We start from the raw sequence: 20521 nt of genomic DNA on the forward strand, positions 1-20521 counted from the left end.
GGGAATTTTCCAGATCACAATAGCATTCTGTGTCTCCATAAGAAAATAAAACAGGGTTTTAGTTTACAACATAATAAAGCTAACAGTTGCCAACTTCACATTAAAATCAAAACACTAAAGACATAAAAACTCCCAACAAAATGCAATAATAATTATCTGGTTAAAAAAAAAAACACCCAGACCAGACCAGAGTATATGTGTGGATATTAAGCTGTTCATGTCGCATGGTACAAAATCAAATATTACTTTCACTGGTGACTTTGATAAAATTAGAAATATATGAGAAAATCTTTTCTTTTAAAATCACTAGATGACCACGAGCAGAAACATACAGACAATATAAACCCTGTAAAGGACCACAGAGGATGAAGCAAGCAAAGCATACTACACATAATAAGAAAACAAGTAACTATTCAAGGAGCAAAACAAACAAAAAATCAGAAATTCAATTAATATGATCAAATATATTGGGTATGATAAAAAGAGAGGGATATAGGGATCACTATTCCAAAGACTATAACTCTGATTAGGATAAAAAAAGCAAATTAAAAAAAAAAAAACTCACAAAACCAAATTCAAAAAACTAAATATATAAGCTAACTAAAAAACAAATGGTGACACAAAAGTAAAAACTGAGAGAAAAGACAAAAATATCTATCAGGCATACATGAATAAAAGAAAAATTACAGCTAACAAGGATAACTTCACAAATGAGAGCAAAATGCATTAAACAGAACAAAGCTGATTTAAAACTTAGGTACTTCAAAATTGAACTATAACAGTCATAAACCTGTACATTCCTATGGAAAGCATTTTCTCTTAAACATAGTAAGAAATTGGCAATTGTGGAAATTGTGGAAAACAACTATTTTTCATTCTTAAATAATCAATTTTACAAGAAAATATTCTCTGTGTTTTCCACTCGGTTTTGCTACAAGCCTCACATGGCTCTAAAAAATAAATGTTATTAATTTTAAAAATAAATGAATGACACTTGAATACTATTTTAAAAGGTGGAACAAATATATATCCAACTTTATATCCTATGAATGAAGGATTTAACATTACTAGAACACTGAAAAGAAATAAAGTGTTGCTTATAAATTCTCTTTTAAACAATATTTCAGTAGATTCTAATTGCAAACATTTATCTCTATCACCATAAAACCTGGGTTGAGAAATAAAACAGTGTATTTCAGACAATCAGAAATGGTTCATATTGTCTATAGTAGGTCACATACTGAATAGTGCACCAAACCACATCATAAATACACTAGAAGAGTCCACTGGTTAAAAGTAATCTTGCAAATGCTGTTTAGAAAAAACAATGTCTGTATAAATCTAAATTTGTGAAAACCATTTTCTTAAATTGGGGTAAACCTACAGAACATAGAGTTTTTTTCAAGGTGTGGTCCACAGGCTGATATCCATCCAAGCCCTGTGAAATGCAGATTCCTGGACTAACCTCAGACTTATTACAATGTCAGATACTCTATAAATGAGACCTAAAGATGTATTTTTAACAAATTCTGTGATACTTATGCATATAAAATTTTATTTTATTTTATTTATTTATTTATTTTTTTTAACGTTTATTTATTTTTGAGACAGAGAGAGACAAAGCATGAATGGGGGAGGGTCAGAGAGAGGGAGACACAGAATCTGAAACAGGCTCCAGGCTCTGAGCTGTCAGCACAGAGCCTGACGTGGGGCTCGAACTCACAGACCGCGAGATCATGACCTGAGCCGAAGTCGGCCACTTAACTGACTGAGCCACCCAGGCGCCCCATGCATATAAAATTTTAAATACAGCTTTGAAATATGAGCAAGGGTATAAACTAGAGCTTCATAGGGGCCAACTGGTTTCCTTGAGAGAAAACCTTTAATCCATGCACCTAACTGTGGATATCCACCAATTTCAGATATGGACTTCAAACCAGTCCATTGTGAGCCACTGGGCTCTTTTTTAATTTCCAATCCATCAAGGATAAATATGTAAAACAGTAAAAATGAACTACTAGATACATGAAATTTTTTATTTCTATTTTTTTTTTATTTTTTTTAACATTTATTTCTTATTGAGAAACAGAGAGAGACAGCATGAGCAAGGGAGGGGCAGAGAGAGGAGGAGACACAGAATCCAAAGCAGACTCCAGGCTCTGAGCTGTCAGCACAGAGTCCGACATGGGGCTCGAACTCACATACTGTGAGATCATGACCTGAGCCTGAGCCACCCAGGCGCCCCATATATGTGAAAATTTTTAAAAAGACATTACACTATTCAAGTCTAACTTAATCAGATTCAACAGACATATGATTACTCTGACAAAGTGCTACAAAAGCTTCCTAACATCTCCTCTCCATGGGGGGGGGGGGGGGGGCGGGTAACAGCAGCAAAGCACAGGAAGTTCAGTGCACTGTACCCAAATGAAGTAGCAAGATGGAAGGGAGGAACAAAAGCATCTCCTCCACCATTTCCTGTTTGCTAACAACTCCATGACTCTCACGGAGAAAGTGGGTTAAACTACAGGTTTAATTTACATTTTTGTCTGAAACTTACTTTTGTTTCCTCCCCAATTATATTTTCTCTTGCATAGTAGTGCTGAAGCTGAAGATTATGTTTTTCTTCCTCTTCTTTCTTCTTTCTTTCCACTTCTTTCCGTCTTTCTTCAGCTAACCGAATAAGCTCTTCATTTTTGAGCCTTTGCTTTAAAATAAAGAGAAAAATATACACTCCATACATACATTCTATAGTCTATTCAAATATCTCTTATTTGTCTGAAATAAAGAGATAAAATTGAAGATATATTTCTATTAGAGGATATTCGGTGTTCTTTAACAAAAAGAAGCTATTTAACAATAAAGTATCAGGCATCTTTTATAACATCCTAGTCAACCTAAACCAATTTTTGGATTTAAAAAGTCATTTATCTCTCTTCTTAAGTCTTTCACTTTAATAATAAAATAGTTTCCAATAAATGAATATTGATCTGATATTTTCTAAACGTACTCCAGAACTGTTCTCCTCTGTAATATCTTTCCAAGTGAGAAGAAATATTTTACTTTCAGGATAAGGAGAAAACTAGAGTAGGAAAAAAATGCACCTCCTCCTCTTTCTCCCTCTTCTTTTCCTGTTCCTCTTCATACTCTTGCTGAATTCGTGCCCTCTGTTCTGCAAGCCGTTTTTCTTCTTTTTCTTCTGCAATCCTCAGTCTCTCTCGCTCTGCTTCTTCTCTTTGTTTCTTTTCCTCAATCTAAAGAAGTAAATCTAGTTATTACATTGCAAAACTGCTGAAAGTTAGAGTACCATGTAATATTTTCTAGTATCCTATGAATTCAACACTCATAACACCCTCTTTTAAATTCCTGAAATTTTCAGTTTCCTAAATTTTTCTAGGGAGGCCACATGATATAATATTAAGAATTATGAGTAAAACTTCAGCTCCACCAAATATATACACATTGGGTGAACTTAAGATATTTAGTTCTGTCTTCTGGTAAAAAGAGTTATTAATGTCTACTTCTCCAACAAGTGCTCAAAGAATTGAAGTGAAACAATGTATATATAAAAAATATAAAGTTCCTCCTGTTTAGAGGTACTCAGTAAGCAACTCATCATTACATTATTTTATAATGATTGTTACTATTATGTCTCAAAGTTCCTTGGCTTAATTACTATCCGGCAACAACAGTGTAATATTTTAGCATTTAACCATTCCTTATGCAAGAATCCTTTCCCCAGAATGCCCTTTCTTCTTTCCTATCTACTGGCAAATGGTAAGGAAAACAAGGATTTTAGCTACAAGGATTCATAATTAAGTTCCATCTTGAATGTCACCTGGGGCCTATAGTGCTAAGTACTCTGAAGAAATACTCTAAGGGAGAGTGTAAGATCTGAAAAGAAGAGAACCCTGAGATACAGTCTACATCCTCCATGAATGAGGTAGAGAAGAACGGCAGCCTGGGTATTGGGTATTCATGATGCTGGTTTTAAGGTTATCAGTAGATTTTAGTTACTTTTAAGTATGACATGGTTATGACTATTCACATTATTTTCATTGTTCTTATCTACATTTCCTCTACCTTCAAGGTTGTTATATCTAGTGTTATCAATCTTTTGAGCTATAAGAACTATAATCTTTTCACATATCTCATGACTTTACATGCTAGGGCTTCTTCCAACACTTCTTTCAAACAACACTATTAAACATGCACAATCCTAATATTCAGTACTAATAGGGTACACATAATCACTTCTTCAAGCACAATAAATCTACATAAAATGTCATTTATGATCTATACAACAAAACCTCACACTTAACACTCAGTTCTCCCTTCTCCCTATTACAAACACACACACACACACACACACACACACACACACACACACAAAATCAAAATCACAAGGTCACTTCTCCATTAATAGTCAGGGTCATAATCATAAATGGATCACACACCTAAGAAATCCACAGAAAATGCCATTCCAACAAAAATGCTACACAGTAGTTCAACAGAAAGAAGAAAGCTATCATCTAGGTCAGTGGTTTTCCAAATGTATAATACAAAAGTACGTCAAAGGTCCTGCAAATACTTTATCAAATTTGTTAATCATTTCTAAAGCTATAATTAAAATTGACATGTAAACACTCACATGTGTTATTTACCAAATTTTAACCATACGAAGATTTCTGCTGCATTAACAGTGTACCTTTTTATGCATTCATGGAGCTAAGGGCTTATGTTGCCATTTTTGCACACAGATTTGAACATTTTATAACATTTCTTTTAACATTTAAGTTTGGGGATACTTCTTGTCTGATACTTTAGTGTTGACAGTAACAAGTACCATTTAGATATTTTAAAGTTAGATTTGGGGGTAAAGAGTTTCAAGAGGCCGCTAAAAAAATATGTAGGCCACCATTTGAGAGCAATCCATTCACAGGTGCACTGAGGGTTTACAGGGTGGGAGAACTGAAGGCTAAACTTACTCTAAGACTAATATAGTCAAAGCTTCCTCTATTCCTAGAGGAAAGACTTAGAGCTCTCTAGAAATGTAAGCACAATACATCCAGATATGATACTCAAAGTCAGGAGACCTGGGTTCTAGCACTGGCCTCACAATTTTCAGGCTCTGCCACCATGGATGAGTCTCTTAGCCTACGTTTTAGCTACATGTCATAAAACAGAAAGAAGATTAATGAGACACTTATATGCAAAAGTACCTTATAAATAATAAAAGGCTATAAGATCAAGATTTTTTCCCCTGAATTCTACCCTAAACCATGCTAATACTTGGTAAGTATAATAGGAATTACATAATTCTGACTTGCTGTCATTATGGACAGTATACCACAGGGTACTTCAAGTTCGAAGGTGACTCTGACCCTCAATTAGCTGCTACCTGACTTGAGTGGCCAATACCACTGGGAATTCTGATGCCACTCTCCTACATTCAATAACTCTATTCATTTCGTCAATCCTTAGAAAGGTCTTTCCATCTATTTCCACTGTTGCCAGTGTAATAGAATATCCCTGCTTCCAATCTTTTAAATCCTTCAATAATACACTCGTAAGAGCATATACATTATATTGCTGCATTATTGAAGAGTCCATGATAATTTGGATTAGAGAGATGACATGTTTGAGTAGAACTTAAGAATTTAAGAGGTTGGGATTAGACTGGATAGCCTTAGAGGTCATACTAAGGAATCCGGACATTTTCTGTAGAAAAGAAAAGCTACTACCAGATTTTGAATAGCAAAAGAAGAAGTCATGTCAAAGGAAGACTATTCAGGCCACAGGATTAATCTGACACTGGGATATACATGTGGGTGGGAAGGGGTGTGCAGGTGAGGAGAGAAGAAACTGAATCCTTCTCATTCACCTCAGGCTCCACCCCTAGTATTCATCTCTATGTCTACAAGAGTAGACACAGAATGGGAGTTCAATAAGTCTGTTTGCTCAATAAACACTGGATGCTCAAGTGTCTTCCTTTGGGCATTTCTACTATTTTTATATATATATAAAATATATATAAAATATATATATTATATTATAAATATATATAACTATAATATATAAATATATTATATATAAATATATATAATATATAAATATATATATAATATATATATAATATATATTTATTGTCAAATTGGTTTCCATACAACAACTCCTCCTCAATGCCCATCACCCACTTTCCCCTCTCCCCCATCCCCCCCCCCATTAACCCTCAGTTCGTTCTCAGTTTTTAAGAGTCTCTTATGGTTTGCCTCCTTCCCTCTCTGTAACATTTTTCCCTCCCCTTCCCCTCCACCTCCGGTCTTCTGTTAAGTTTCTCAGAATCCACATATGAGTGAAAACATACGGTTTCTGTCTTTCTCTGCCTGACTCATTTCACTTAGCACAGTACTCTCCAGTTCCATCCATGTTGCTACAAATGGCCAGATTTCATTCTTTCTCATTACCAAGTTAAATGCTATTTGCTTACATACATAAATGAGGCAAATAATTGCAAAATGTGATTCTGTATGATTTTTAATAACTTACTATACCCTGTCAAGAATATCATATCACTTGGAAAAAAACTTGATTGTCTACTAACACATAAGCATCTAGAAAGATTCACTCTATGCCTAATAAATATTTTAAGTCTTTCAGTTTTAGAAATTTCAGCATTCTTTAACAACTAATGATTTAATAAAGAAAAGATTAAGACAACTAGCATGCCTAACATGTTTCCATATCCCTTTTTCAGATATAAATGAAATAATATTGTTTTAGTACTACCTCTACCTGATATAACTGAGATATTTTAAATAACTGTGCAGTATTTTAGAATTTAGTCTTTATCCTATGGATAAAATCTTTGCAAGTTTGGCTTATTACAATTCTAACAAAACTTTGAAACTATGATCAAATAAGTACTTCACCTGAAAACGAAGAAAATTCTTGTATAATTCTTGCTGTTTAATCTGAAGTTCAGTTGGAGGCTCACAAAATATATTTCCCCGAGCAAAAGGAGAGTTCTGTGTTTGTATATAACCTTGAAAGAGAAATTTTGCAAAGACATACCATTACTCAATGCTTAGAATATTCTGAAGGTTAAAGAATAAAGTTTGCTAATAAATCCATACTTTGAATAAATGTGCTAACTATGGAAGTCCAGAGGTTAAAAAATCAGAAGAGAAAGGCTGAGATTAAATCTGAAGACAGATGAAAGGTCATGAGAGAAAGAAAAATGGTGAAACAAAAATAGTTAAAAAAATCATAATATATCGATACTTGAAAGACACCAAAGAAACAAAGATAATATGGAGAGAAAAAAAGTACATCTTTAAGTTCTTATGTATGTGAATATCCTTTTCTTAAGGATATGCTTAATTATATATTAAAATGTATTGTATATATATATTAAAATTTTTCTAATATTATGTTTAAAAATTAGTAATTCCAAAGTCTTTCCATCTATGGTTCACAAAAGATTAGAAAGCCAGCTCTGTAAACATTTTTTATAAAATACGAAGATTCTTTTAATCGTTGCAATAATTTTTATTTAAAATTTCTATCAAATTAATGGGATATAGGGGCACCCGGGTGGCTCAATCAGTTGAGCATCCAACTCTTGATTTCGGCTCAGGTCATGATCCCAGGGTCGTGGGATCAAGTCTTGTACTGGGCTCTGCACTGAGCATGGAGCCCGCTTAAGATCCTATCTGTCTCCCTCTGTCCCTTTCCCCCACTCATGTGCTTTCTCCCTCTCTCAAAAACAAAGGGGGGGGGAATATAAACATGAACAATAAAAATATGCTATATGTTCCTATAAATAGTATTATACATCCTGGGGAAGGATAAAGGCAACTTGAAAAATAATTATACCCCAGGAGACTCTCTTTAAATGCAGGAAAAAATAAATTTAGGCCTCACATAACTTTTTATATTATTTTTTTAGTTACTGATTCATTCTTTATACCATCAATATAAATCATGTATTTCTCTCACTCATGCTTTGCATTTTAGCTGCATTTAGGTCTATTTTGCCTCTGTATTTAATTTCATTAATGCTTCATTGAATAGATCAGCAGAAAGTCAAATACTTTCTTAATTAATACTTAAATATTAAAATGTTATGTATGGTAAAGCGCACCCAGGTGGCTCAGTCAAGCGTCAGCTTAGACTTGGGTCATGATCTCACGGTTCATGAGTTCGAGACCCACATCAGGCTTTCTGCTATCAGTGCAGAGCCTAGTTCAGATCCTCTGTCTCCCTTTCTCTCTGCCCCGCCCTGCTCATGCTCTCTCTCCCTCTCTTTCAAAAATAAACATTTAAAAATAAAAATAAAATTTTATGGTGAAAAGGAGGATTAGCAAAACAAACAAGTTTTTAAAAATAAGGTTTTTCAAAAAAATAAAGTATAATAATAAAATCATAAGGAAACATGTGCTCTATATAAAGAAAATGGAAATATAAATCTAGGCATCATAATAAACTAAAAATTAAGCTGAAGCCAAATTAGTATAGACTTCATAAATATGGTTCTTCATTCTAGAACCATAAAGTAAAGGAAAAACAATGAACTTTGGGAAGGGCCTCAAAACATGAGAGGATAATGAATTTTAAGCACACATTATAACATTCAATTTTCAGATACGTTCAAGTTCCCTAAGACCTTTAAAATATTAAATGCCATATGTGTGTACATACACATGTACCTATATAAACATACACTCACACATATATGCTAGCAAAGCAACAAATTAGGTGACTGGATACTTTCTTGTATTCATAAAGTTTATTTTAGGTTAATTCTTAATTTCAATTCGCAAAAAAGGGGGAATTTTAACATTTTATGATGTTGTATGATTTCTTAAACTAAAGCATCCTGGCCAAAATGTCAGCACCAAAACCCTGACAGTGTACTGAAAGGTGAAAGACAGTAAATTCTGCTGTCCATATTCAATCATCAAGCTTGTGTGTTTTATTGCGAAGGGGCCATAGAACTGCTGATTTTTCCAGTGTTTCTGCTTGATAAGCAGAGCTAGATGCCCAAACTGTTACTACTATGATAGAAAAAGGTTTGGGTGGAGACAGAATTACCAACAATACCAGGTGTGGAAGAAAAGTGTAGAAAGAATATTTGGCACTGAGATCTCAATACAGACTACTAGAAGGAACACATGAAGAGAAAACTAATGATGTATCAAAAAGAAGTCAAAATATCTTCAATAATGAAAGGTGTTTTTACTGCACACTGGGTTATTGCAGACACAGAGTGAGAGCCAAATTAATTTCATCAAAATCAAAAATTTCTATTTTAGTGCTCCCAAAATGGAAGACTGAATCCACTAGGTAAAAATCTACTTGTGCGTCAAAGTAAGAAAGCACTTTCTAATAATTAGACATCCAACAGTGGAACAGGTTGTACATGGAAACAACAAATAGCGTATCTCCTAAAGTGTTCCAAAAGGCCACAGAGATTAGATTAGCACTACCATCAAAGACTTGAAAGATGAAAGGTTAGTGATTCTAATTATAGCTCCTTACATAATCTGCCTGTTTGGCCAGATAATCATATGGGTTAAAAAAAAATTTTTTTAATGTTTATTTATTTTTTGAGAGAGAAAGAGAGAGAGCATGAGCAGGGGAGGGACATATAAAGAGGAAAACACAGAATCCAAAGCAGGCTCCAGGCTCTGAGCTGTCAGCACAGAATCCAATGCAGGGCTTGAACTCACTAACCATAAGATCGTGACCTGAGCCAAAGTCAGATGCTCAACTGGCTAAGCCACCCAGGTGCCTCCATATGGGTTAAAATTTTTTTTTAATTTTTGAAGACTATATGATCAGTCAGGGATATTTCAGAAAGACTTTCTATGTGAAGTTCTTTTCTAGTCTAAAATCAAAACTTTTGTGGAAGTACAAATGCAGAATTTGTAGTAAATGGTTACTTTTATAGGCATTAAAGTATAGTGCAACATACAGTGCAAAATATTTTTAAAATTCCCTTAAATTTTAAATACTTAACATATTTTCATATATACTTGATAAAAAAAGATGCTCACAACTTTTCCTGCCAAGTCATAAAGATACTGAATAATTTTCTATTTATAGAACCTTTCATTAAAGAATGTTGTTTAATAGCAAACCAAAGATATTTGCTTAAGGGGTGCCTGGGATGGCTCAGTCAGTTAAGCATCCAACTCTCGATTTCAGCTCAGGTCATGATATCACAGGTCTTGAGTTTGACCTCCATATTGGGATCTGTGCAGATAGCACAGAGCCTGCTTGAGATTCTCTCCTCTCTCTCTGCCCCTACCCCATGTGCACGTGCATACGCACTCTCTCTCAAAACAAATAAATCGTTTAAATAAAGATATTTGCTTAAAAAATGGAGACGTGATCAGATATCAAACTTTTAAAACATTAAACCTAATTTCTTTGTACTTTGTGGTTTTACAAGAGAAGGTAAATGACTACAAAATAAGCAAAAAAATAAAACAATTAAGATTAAAATTAAATATAACAAAAACAGTTACTTTGTACAATATATCATATCACATCTGATGCACTTTCACTAATCAAATAGTTACAGATATAAGAAGCAAAAGAGACTATTTGTGTATGTGTAAAGAGACTATATGATTTTAAGAAATGTCCTCCCACCAGCAAAATAAAAATTTTAGTAGCAGCTCAAGTATATATAAGTTATAAAGCTCAGAAGAAATACATAGTATTAAGAAGCAAACTTTTTTTCCCTATTCACTTTTGTCAAACTACTTAATACTTGAGAAAAGGTATTATAAATAACATGAATGTGTTATGCTTCCTGACTCTGAGTACCCAAATTCTCAAAGTCACAATATGAACTTTGTCAGACAACAGAAGAGAAATATTACTGAACAGCTTTAAAAATGTAAAACAAACAAAAATAGAATGTAATTAAAAACCTGAGTTTTTATTTGCAGAATCTTCTAAGTTCTCAGCATTTGAGGTGGCTAAATTTTGGTCTAGAGATACAACAGCCCTTTTATCTTCAAATGTTCTTGCATCTGGATTATGGTAGGCATCTATATTTTGTCTGTGCATCCTATTCAAATCAGCTAAGAGGGAAAAATAAATTCAACAAATACATTTCTATAATTAGTATGCTTAATACATTTTCTTAGAGTAGAGAATCAGAGAAAACAGTAGGATAGGTTGGAATAATTCAATGGTATCTTGGAGCCCTGAAAACAGAAACAAAATTATTAAAACTTGTAAGAAGATTTTCAAAAAATAACCTTATGAAAATCAGTCAAGACGTTAAGAATATAAAAATCTTTGACAGGCCATAAAAACCATATTCATATGTATGTTACTTCAGAACTTGGAATCTCTGTAAATACAGAACAAACACCAACAATTCAAAACAAGTCATAGTGAAATTTACCCAACTTCATTAGCATTCCTAATGAAAAAATATAATCATGTAGTGTGGAGTTTTAAAATATATTCATAACTTTTTGACAATCCTCTCTTAAAAGATGGAGCTCAATTACCCTCCCTTTGAACATAAGCCAGAGTTAGAAACTCACTTCTTACAAACAGAACACTATAGGATGATGGCATATGACTTCCAAGGCTACTTCATAAAAGACATTATGGTTTCCACCTTGCTTAATCTATTACTTCAAAGATAGTCAGCTACTGTATCATAAAGACAATGATGTAGTCCTATGGAAAGGCCTACATGACAAGGAACAGAGGGAGCCATATTGGAAATGAATTCTCCAGTCCCAGTCAAGCCTTCATATGACTACAGACCTGGCTGAAATTTTGGACTGTAACCTCATGCAAGACCCTGAGACAGAACCACCCAGCTAACCCATTCACCCAATTACTGACTCACAGAACCACAAGATCCACAAGATGAGTGTTTGTTATACTAAAACATTACATGTTGGGTAATTTTTGTTACACAACAGTAGATACCACATACACATCACAAAAATCTAAGCACACAGGACCAGGTCAAACAACAAATCAATCTTAAAAACAGACCTGAATGACTACAGAACTCTAACGCTTTAATAAAATAAAAAATATTTCTCTACAAAATAACTGGGATTGTAAGGTAGCAGTGAAAGAGAATTTAAACCTGGACATAAGACATATTTATCAGAAAGCCTATTATGTTCAAGAATGTATTTGAACATGAATCACAGTATCAGATACAACATGGCCAATAACAGGAAATGTTACCAGAGAGAACAGAGCTCAGAATCAGGAAGTTCATATCCTACTGCAACATTTGGACAGTCTGGACTTGGAAACTGGATAGGAGCTTCAGAGATGAAGATGTATCAGAAAGGATAATAAACAGGAAAATGTGAGAAACAGCTCCAAGGGGGAAAAACAGGAAGAGTGTTCTGGCAATATTAAAGCAGTCCAGCTTGACTAGATCACAAAACACATTTAATAAAGCAATGAGAGGAAAATGGAGATTACATGCCTATTCCGGAATATTCTAAAATACAAGCTGATGGTTCTCTCTTCTGTTCTGTAGATGATAGTGAAGACAGTCCTGGTAGTAATAGAAGCATTACCAGTAATAATGGCAGCTAGGGAGAGAAAATAGATGGAGGTTAAGAGTATATTTAACTCAAGGAACACACACTGTCTGAAGATAGCCCTAGAACAAAGATAATGTTCACAGACCTAGAAGAGTTTAACCTGGTTCATAATACACATCCCAATAAATGTCAGCTGAAGGGAAGACAGCATCAGAGAGAATGCACAGAACTTAAAGGAAGGAACTGTCAATCCAGTTCAAAGAAAGTAAGGACAGACTAAAATCCACTAAATCAGAAATTAGGACATCAGTTACTTTTGAAAATGTCACATCAATAGAACAGTAGGAGCTAGAATTCATTTTATGGAATATGAACAGTAAGAAGTTAGTAAGACGTGGCAGCAACAACCACAGACTACTTTTTGAATGTGTTTTATATATGATAAGTGTAAGGTCAAGGCAGTTTTTGTTTATTTGTGTTGAAGAATACAAGTAACCTAAGTATATTTAGATGTTAAAGGGAAGAAATGAATAAAAAAATGGAAAAGCAAGAAAGAAGGGACTAACTGTAATCAGAGAAACTGACTGCAAAGAAACTGCCAAGTACCAAGAATTGGTAAGGCAAAAATTAGCTGGGTGCTCCGCCACCATCATCAAATCATGGGATTTATCTGGATATGGAAGGTAAATGAAAATAGAAAGATGATGAGGAAGTTGAAGTAATGAACTAACAGCTGTGATCCCTAAAAAGTCACCAAATTAAACAAAAGAACTTAAATGGGAAATTAATATCTCATCATCCAATTCACTAAAACAGCATAAGATCAGACTATATAAATGAGAAGTCACTATGAATAACAATGCATACAGTACTCTTCCATTTTCTGTTACTAGAGTATGGATATCAAGCTCACTCCTTTGAGAATGATACCCAGAGCCTTGTTACCAAACTAATGAGTGCTTAGGGAATGCAATCTCATTTTGATATTCACTTCCACAAGCCATAAATTAAGAGATAAATGTCGTATAAACAAAAACTATAATAAACTTGAAAATCAATAGCATGTTTTTCTTTACTGTTGTGACTATACACAGTACTCTCAATTAGATAAGACAATGTATTTATAAAAAAAGAAAACTGATGTCAGCAGAGTGCATAATTATTTAAGACTATCAGATTCAGCAATCAAGACAAGTCCATATTGCTATTTATTGGAAAAAAACTATCAATCAAATAGTCACTCCTTGTCTATCTTTCTGTGAGGTGTAAAACAAAGGTTTGAAATCAGCTAAAAATTAAAATTATACAAGGCACTTTGGTGAAGAGTATAATTTGCCAACCGCAAAGATTGTCCCAAAAAATGGCCTTTATTTCAAATGTACACTATCATAGTATTTAATATAAAATTGCTAGCATTACAGAATAATTCTACAAAGAACAGAACAAAAAATATTACAGATTCATGATTGGGAAATAATTCTACTATCTGAAAAATTTATTAGACCAGGGTTAAATTTTATGATAGCTACTACAGGTAAACAACACATACAGTACTTAAATTTTTTCATTCTTATTTTATGCTTTTTTTTTATAAACCTAAACATATACTTTGAAATTAAAATTAATTTTGTTAAGTTAGTCGTTCTTTGGTGGAAAAATACCAAAACACTTTAAAGAAAATGGCTGAAAATATTTCTACAGACCCAAGATTATTCAGCAATCATGACTGATACACAAACTCTTCTTTAATAAATCAATTCAGAGGGCTAAAGAAAATTTTCAACCCTGATTCAACTATTAACATATATTTCCAAATTAAAATATACATATTTACTTATAAAGATCACAGTCTCTAAGACAAAAATCTAACTCGTGGTCCATAAAATAAATCTCACAAACCTAAAAATATTGAAATAACAAAAAAGTATGTTCTCTAAACAAAGAGAATATACCCTAAAAGTGACTGCAAGTTACTCAGAAATACCCAAATATTGGAAATTTTTAAAACTAATGTCTAAATAATCAATGGATCAAAGAAAAATCACAATTAGAAAACGGAATTGAATGAAAATGAAAAAAAACCACGTATCAAATTTGTGAGATACATTTAAAGCAGTACTCAAAAGGAAATTAATAGCATTTTTAAGTGCATATATTAAAAAGAAATCAAATCATAATCTAAGCTTCCACATTAAGAAAAATAGAACAAAGAAAATTAAGTACAAAGTAAACTAAAGAAAATAGTGAAGATGAGAGCAGGTATCAATGAAACACGAAGGGAAAAACAGAAAAATCAATGAAACCAAAGCTGGTTTTATGAGAAGATCAATAAAATGGATAAACCTCCAGGCAAACTCATTAAGTAAAATAAGAATAAAATAAATACAAATATCAGGAATAAAAGAGGAAACTATCACTGTAGATTCTACAGTGATGCCAAGAAACTATTGGCATAGTTTATACATAAACATAAAATAAATAAAATACATATAAAAATAAAATAACAATAAAAATAAAATTTATACAACAATAAACTATTGTTTATGCCAATAAACTAAAAAGATGAAATGGAATAAATTCCTTTAATGATTCAAACACATAAGTTCACACAGAAGAAATAAATAAACTAAATGTCTTATTAAATAAGTTGAATTCAGGGTGCCTGGGTGGTTCAATCAGTTAAGTGCCTGATTTCAGCTAAGGGCATAATCTCAACAGTTCTTGGTTTGAGCCCGCATTCGGCTCTGCACTGATGGTGTGGAGCCTGGCTTGGGAATCTCTCTCAGTCTCTGCCCCTCTCCACTCATGTTTTCTCTCTCTCTCAAAAACAAATATATAAACTTTAAAAACTAAATAATTTATTTAAAAAAATTTTAATTCATGGTTTAAAGACTCCCAACAAGAAAATTCCCAGCCCAGATGGCTTCACTGGTGAATTCTACCAACAGAAGAGGAAACTTTTCCCATTCATATTTGTGAGGCCAGCATCATCCCTGATACCAAAACCAGACAAAATTATAAGAGAAAACAGACAAATATCCCTTATGTGCCTAAATGCAAAGATCCTTAACTAGCAAATCAAATTCTACAACATGTAAAAAAAAATTAAAATAATATTTAAATAGGGTTTATACCAGGAGAGAAGAGCGGCTCACCATTTTAAAAAAAATCAGTCAATGTAGGGGCATCTGGGTGGCTCAGTAGGTTAAGATCTGATTACGGCTCTGGTCATGATCTTACAGTTAGCAAGTTCGAGCCCCACAACAGGCTCTGTGCTGAAGTTTGCAGCCTGGAGCCTGCTTCAGATTCTGTGTCTCCCTCTCTCTGCCCCTGACCCACCTGTTCTCTGTCTCTGTCTCTCTCAAAAACAAAAATAAAACATTAAAACAAATAAAAAGAACCAGCAATACATGATTAGAATTTTTTAAAAAACCAATGTAGGGCACCTGGGTGGCGCATGTCGGTTAAGCGTCCGACTTCAGCCAGGTCACGATCTTGCGGTCCGTGAGGTTCGAGCCCCGAGTCGGGCTCTGGGCTGATGGCTCAGAGCCTGGAGCCGTTTCCGATTCTGTGTCTCCCTCTCTCTCTGCCCCTACCCAGTTAATGCTCTGTCTCTCTCTGTCCCAAAAAACAAACGTTGAAAAAAAAAATTTTTTTTAAATAAATAAAAAACCAATGTAATTCCCCATATATCAACAGAGTAAGAAAGATGAAATTATCGTTTCAAAAGATGTAGAAAAGCACCTGATAACTTCAACAGATATTCATGATGAAACTCTGAGAAGGAAGGAAGAGAAGTCTAAACCTGGTTTAAAAAAAAATCTACAGAAAACCTACAGCCAAGACTGAGTGCTTCCAAAGAAATCGAGAACAAGACAAGGATGTCGGTTCTCAAGATTTCTAAATATTGTACTGGAATTCCTATCCACTGTAAATCAACCAAAATAACTGAAAAGTATTCTACTGGAAAGGAAGAAAGTAAAACTGTTTGCAGATAACTTAACTGTCCATATTAAAAAATCTCAAAGAACGTACAAAAAAACCCCTAATAAAACCGATGTAGTTAAGCAAGAAACTACAAAAATCAACGGTCTTTCTATACACTACAAATGAACAATGGATATTGAAATTTTTTTAATGTTATCATTTAAAACAGCATTAAAACGGGGCGCCTGGGTGGCGCAGTCGGCTAAGCGTCCGACTTCAGCCAGGTCACGATCTCGCGGTTCCGTGAGTTCGAGCCCCGCGTCGGGCCTGGGCTGATGGCTCAGAGCCTGGGAGCTTGCTTCCGATTCTGGTCTCCCTCTCTCCTCTTGCCCCCTCCCCGTTCATGCTCTGTCTCTCTCTGTCCCAAAAATAAATAAATGTTGAAAAAAAAAAAAAATTTAAAACAGCATTAAAACATATGAATATTTATGGATACCATTTACAAAATTGTTACAAGATCTGAAAGCTGCAAAATATTGCTAAAAGAAGTTAACTGAAGACTAGTAAGTGGATAAATATTCCAAATCCATGTATCGAAAGACAATATAGATGCTGGCCACCCCAATTAATCTATAAAGTCAAGGTAATCCCAATGAAAATCTTACCACAAATTTTTTTTTTTATTCAGATTGACAAGAGTAACATTTATCCGAAAATGGAAGGGAAGTCAAGTTGACAAAACAATCTTGAAAAAGAAGAACAAAGTTGGAAGAGTCACACTTCTCACTTTCAAAACCTACTACACCAAAGCTACAGTAATCAAGAGAGCATAATATGGGCATAAGGATAGATATCTAGATCAACAGAACAGAACTTAAGAGGTCCATAAATAACCTTATAGTCAACTGATTTTCAAAAGAGTATTGAGGCAATACAAAATGTTATAAAACTGATTGTAGCAGAGTTCTGTGAATATAGTAAAAACTACTGAATTGGTGTACTTCAAAGGGATAAATTCTATTGCATGGAAATGAGATCTCAACAAAGCTATTATATATATAAAAACAATTAAGACACAGAAAGACAGAGGACCTACCAGCTTGAAGGAGACTAAAGAGACATGACAACTACATACAATATGGGATCCTGGACTAGAGGCTGGAACAGAATAAGGTAGGAGAAAATCCAAATAAAGTCAATAATTTATTTAATAGCATCGAACCCATTTTAATTTCTAGTTTTGGTCACTATACCAAGATCATGTAAGATGTTAATATTAAGGGAAACTAGGTAAAGGGCACCCTCTATATCTTCACAACTCTTCTCTAAGTCTTGAGTTATTTCAAAATAAAAAGTTTAAAAAAAAACACAATGACTTATCGTACCTACTTACTAGAAAGGCTAAAATTTTAAAGAAGAACAATTACATGGGCTGATGAGGATGCAAAGCAACCAGAAACCTAGTGCCTCAAAATAGAACAACCACTTTGGAAAATGGTCTGGTTGTCTCTTATGAAGTTAAATATATACTTACTATTCATCCTAGCAATTCCATTTCTGTGCATTTAACCACGAAAAATGAAAATTTATGTTCACATAAAGACTTGCAGGTGAATGTTTATAAGTTTTATTTCTAATAGCCTTAAATTGTAAACAACTCAAATATCCATCAACAGGTAAAAGGATAAACACTTGTGATACTTCCACATAGTGCAATACCATTCAGTAATAAAAAGTAAACTACAGCCATATACAACAACAAGAATAAATCTCAAAAACATTAAGGGAAAAAAAGACACAAAAGTCAATACTATTGTGTCAGAATGCAGATCAGAGGTTGGCAAAGGTATGGGGCTGGATACTGGAAATGTTCTATATCTTGACTGTGGCTACTGGAATCAGTTGTCAAAACTCACTGAATAATAAAGGATAAATTTGGGGGACACTGGGTGGCTCGGTCAGTTAAGCGTCCAATTTGATTTTGGCTCACATCATGATCTCACAGTTCATGAGATTGAGCCCTGTATCAGGATCTATACTGACAGCACAGAGTCTGCTTGGGATTCTCTTCTCTCTACCCCTCCCCCGCTCACAAGGGCTCACACGCTCTCACTCTCTCTCAAAAACAAATAAATAAAACTTTTTTTAAAAAAGGGTATATTGGGGCACCTGGGTGGCTCAGTAGGTTAAGCGTCCGACTTCAGCTCAGGTCATGATCTCATGGTTCCTGAGTTCGAGCCCTGGGTCGGGCTCTGTGCTGTCAGCTAAGAGCCTGGAGCTTGCTTTGGATTCTGTGTGTCTCTCTCTTTGCCGCTCCCCCACTCATGCTCTTTCTCTGTCTCTCAAAAATAAATAAATGTTAAAAAAATTTTTTTAAAAAGGGTGTATTTTGTCTTATGCTCTGTGCTGTCAGCTAAGAGCCTGGAGCTTGCTTCAGATTCTGTGTGTCTCTCTCTCTGCCCCTCCCCCACTCATGCTCTTTCTCTGTCTCTCAAAAATAAATAAATGTTAAAAAAATTTTTTTAAAAAGGGTGTATTTTGTCTTATGCAAATTGTGTCTTAATAATCAACATAAAAACAACATAAATCTAACTGGCTCAAATACAATACATAAACACAAATACTTAAGTATATGTAAAGAAACATTACTCTCACTACTAATCAGTTAGAAGTAGGAGATACTTTCACTATCTTTCAAACTGGTTAAGTGTTTTTTTTTTAATTGTTTTTTTTTTTTTGGTGTAGTTTTTAAAGAATTTAACATGTGTGGGAATGCAAGCTGGTGCAGCCACTCTGGAAAACAGTATGGAGGTTCCTCAAAAAACTAAAAATAGAACTACCCTACGACCCAGCAATTGCACTACTAGGCATTTATCCAAGGGATACAAGTATGCTGTTTTGAAAGGACACATGCACCCCCATGTTTATAGCAGCACTATCAACAATAGCCAAAGTATGGAGAGAGCCCAAATGTCCATCGATGGATGAATGGATAAGAAGATGTGGTATATACATACAACGGAGTATTACTCAGCAATCAAAAAGAATGAAATCTTGCCATTTGCAACTACATGGATGCAACTGGAGGGTATTATGCTAAGTGAAATTAGAGAAAGACAAAAATCATATGACTTCACTCATATGAGGGCTTTAAGAGACAAAACAGATTAACATAAGGGAAGGGAAACAAAAATAATATAAAAACAAGGAGGGGGATAGGATAAGGGGTATGGGGGGTGATAGGATAAATGGGTAAGGGGCACTAAGAAATCTACTCCTGAAATCATTGTTGCACTATATGCTAACTAATTTAGATGTAAATTTAAAAAAATAAAAAATAAAATTTAAAAAAAATTTAACATGTGATACTCATGTAATATCATCATAATCGGGATACAGAACTGTTTCATCACCCCAAAATACTCCAACATGGTATCTCTTTAGAGTTATTCCCTATCCCCAACCATTTTGTCATTTTGAGAATATACATGTATGTCACCATTAGAAAGGGGCTATTTTCACTTAGCATAATTTCTTTGAAGACTCTTCCAAGTTATTATGTGCATCAATAGTTCATTCTTTTAATTCCTGAGTAACATCCCACTGTATAAATGTACCACATTTTGTTTATTCATTCATCCACTGAAAGACATTAGAACACAGTGTGTTTTTTTTTATAGGAACTTGAAAAAAGAACTTTAATGAATAAAGAACTTAGAAAGGAAACAGATTTTAAGTGTCATACAAATAATAAAAATAGAGATATTTACTTAAAAAGGTTGCTATTATTCCACTTGTACGGGTAATAGATTTTAATATTTATTAATAACAATTCCCCTTATAAAAGATCAAAGATCTTCCCTAGAGAGCTAAGACAAGGACGAATATTAAATTTCTTTCTTTGTAATAAAAGATCAAAGATAAAACAGGAGTAACTAGAAAAGCCAGCAACCAAATTAAAATTAGGAAACAAAGTACAGAGGATACATGGTCTTGGTCATCATCACATGGCAAAACACAGATCTTTACTACATATTTCAAAT

The 20521-nt window shown here is 33.9% G+C and overlaps 1 protein-coding gene across 1 annotated transcript in view; it reads right to left on the bottom strand.

The window, feature by feature from the left end:
* CSPP1 (centrosome and spindle pole associated protein 1) overlaps positions 1–20521 on the bottom strand; it is a 142275-nt gene that overhangs the window by 26179 nt on the left and 95575 nt on the right. The window contains 4 exon segments of the mRNA XM_030303813.2: positions 2561–2707; positions 3105–3254; positions 6933–7045; positions 10947–11099. Coding sequence (XP_030159673.1) covers positions 2561–2707; positions 3105–3254; positions 6933–7045; positions 10947–11099 — 563 coding nt within the window.

The sequence above is a fragment of the Lynx canadensis genome, chromosome F2 (assembly GCF_007474595.2).
Source record: "Lynx canadensis isolate LIC74 chromosome F2, mLynCan4.pri.v2, whole genome shotgun sequence".
NCBI lineage: Eukaryota > Metazoa > Chordata > Mammalia > Carnivora > Felidae > Lynx > Lynx canadensis.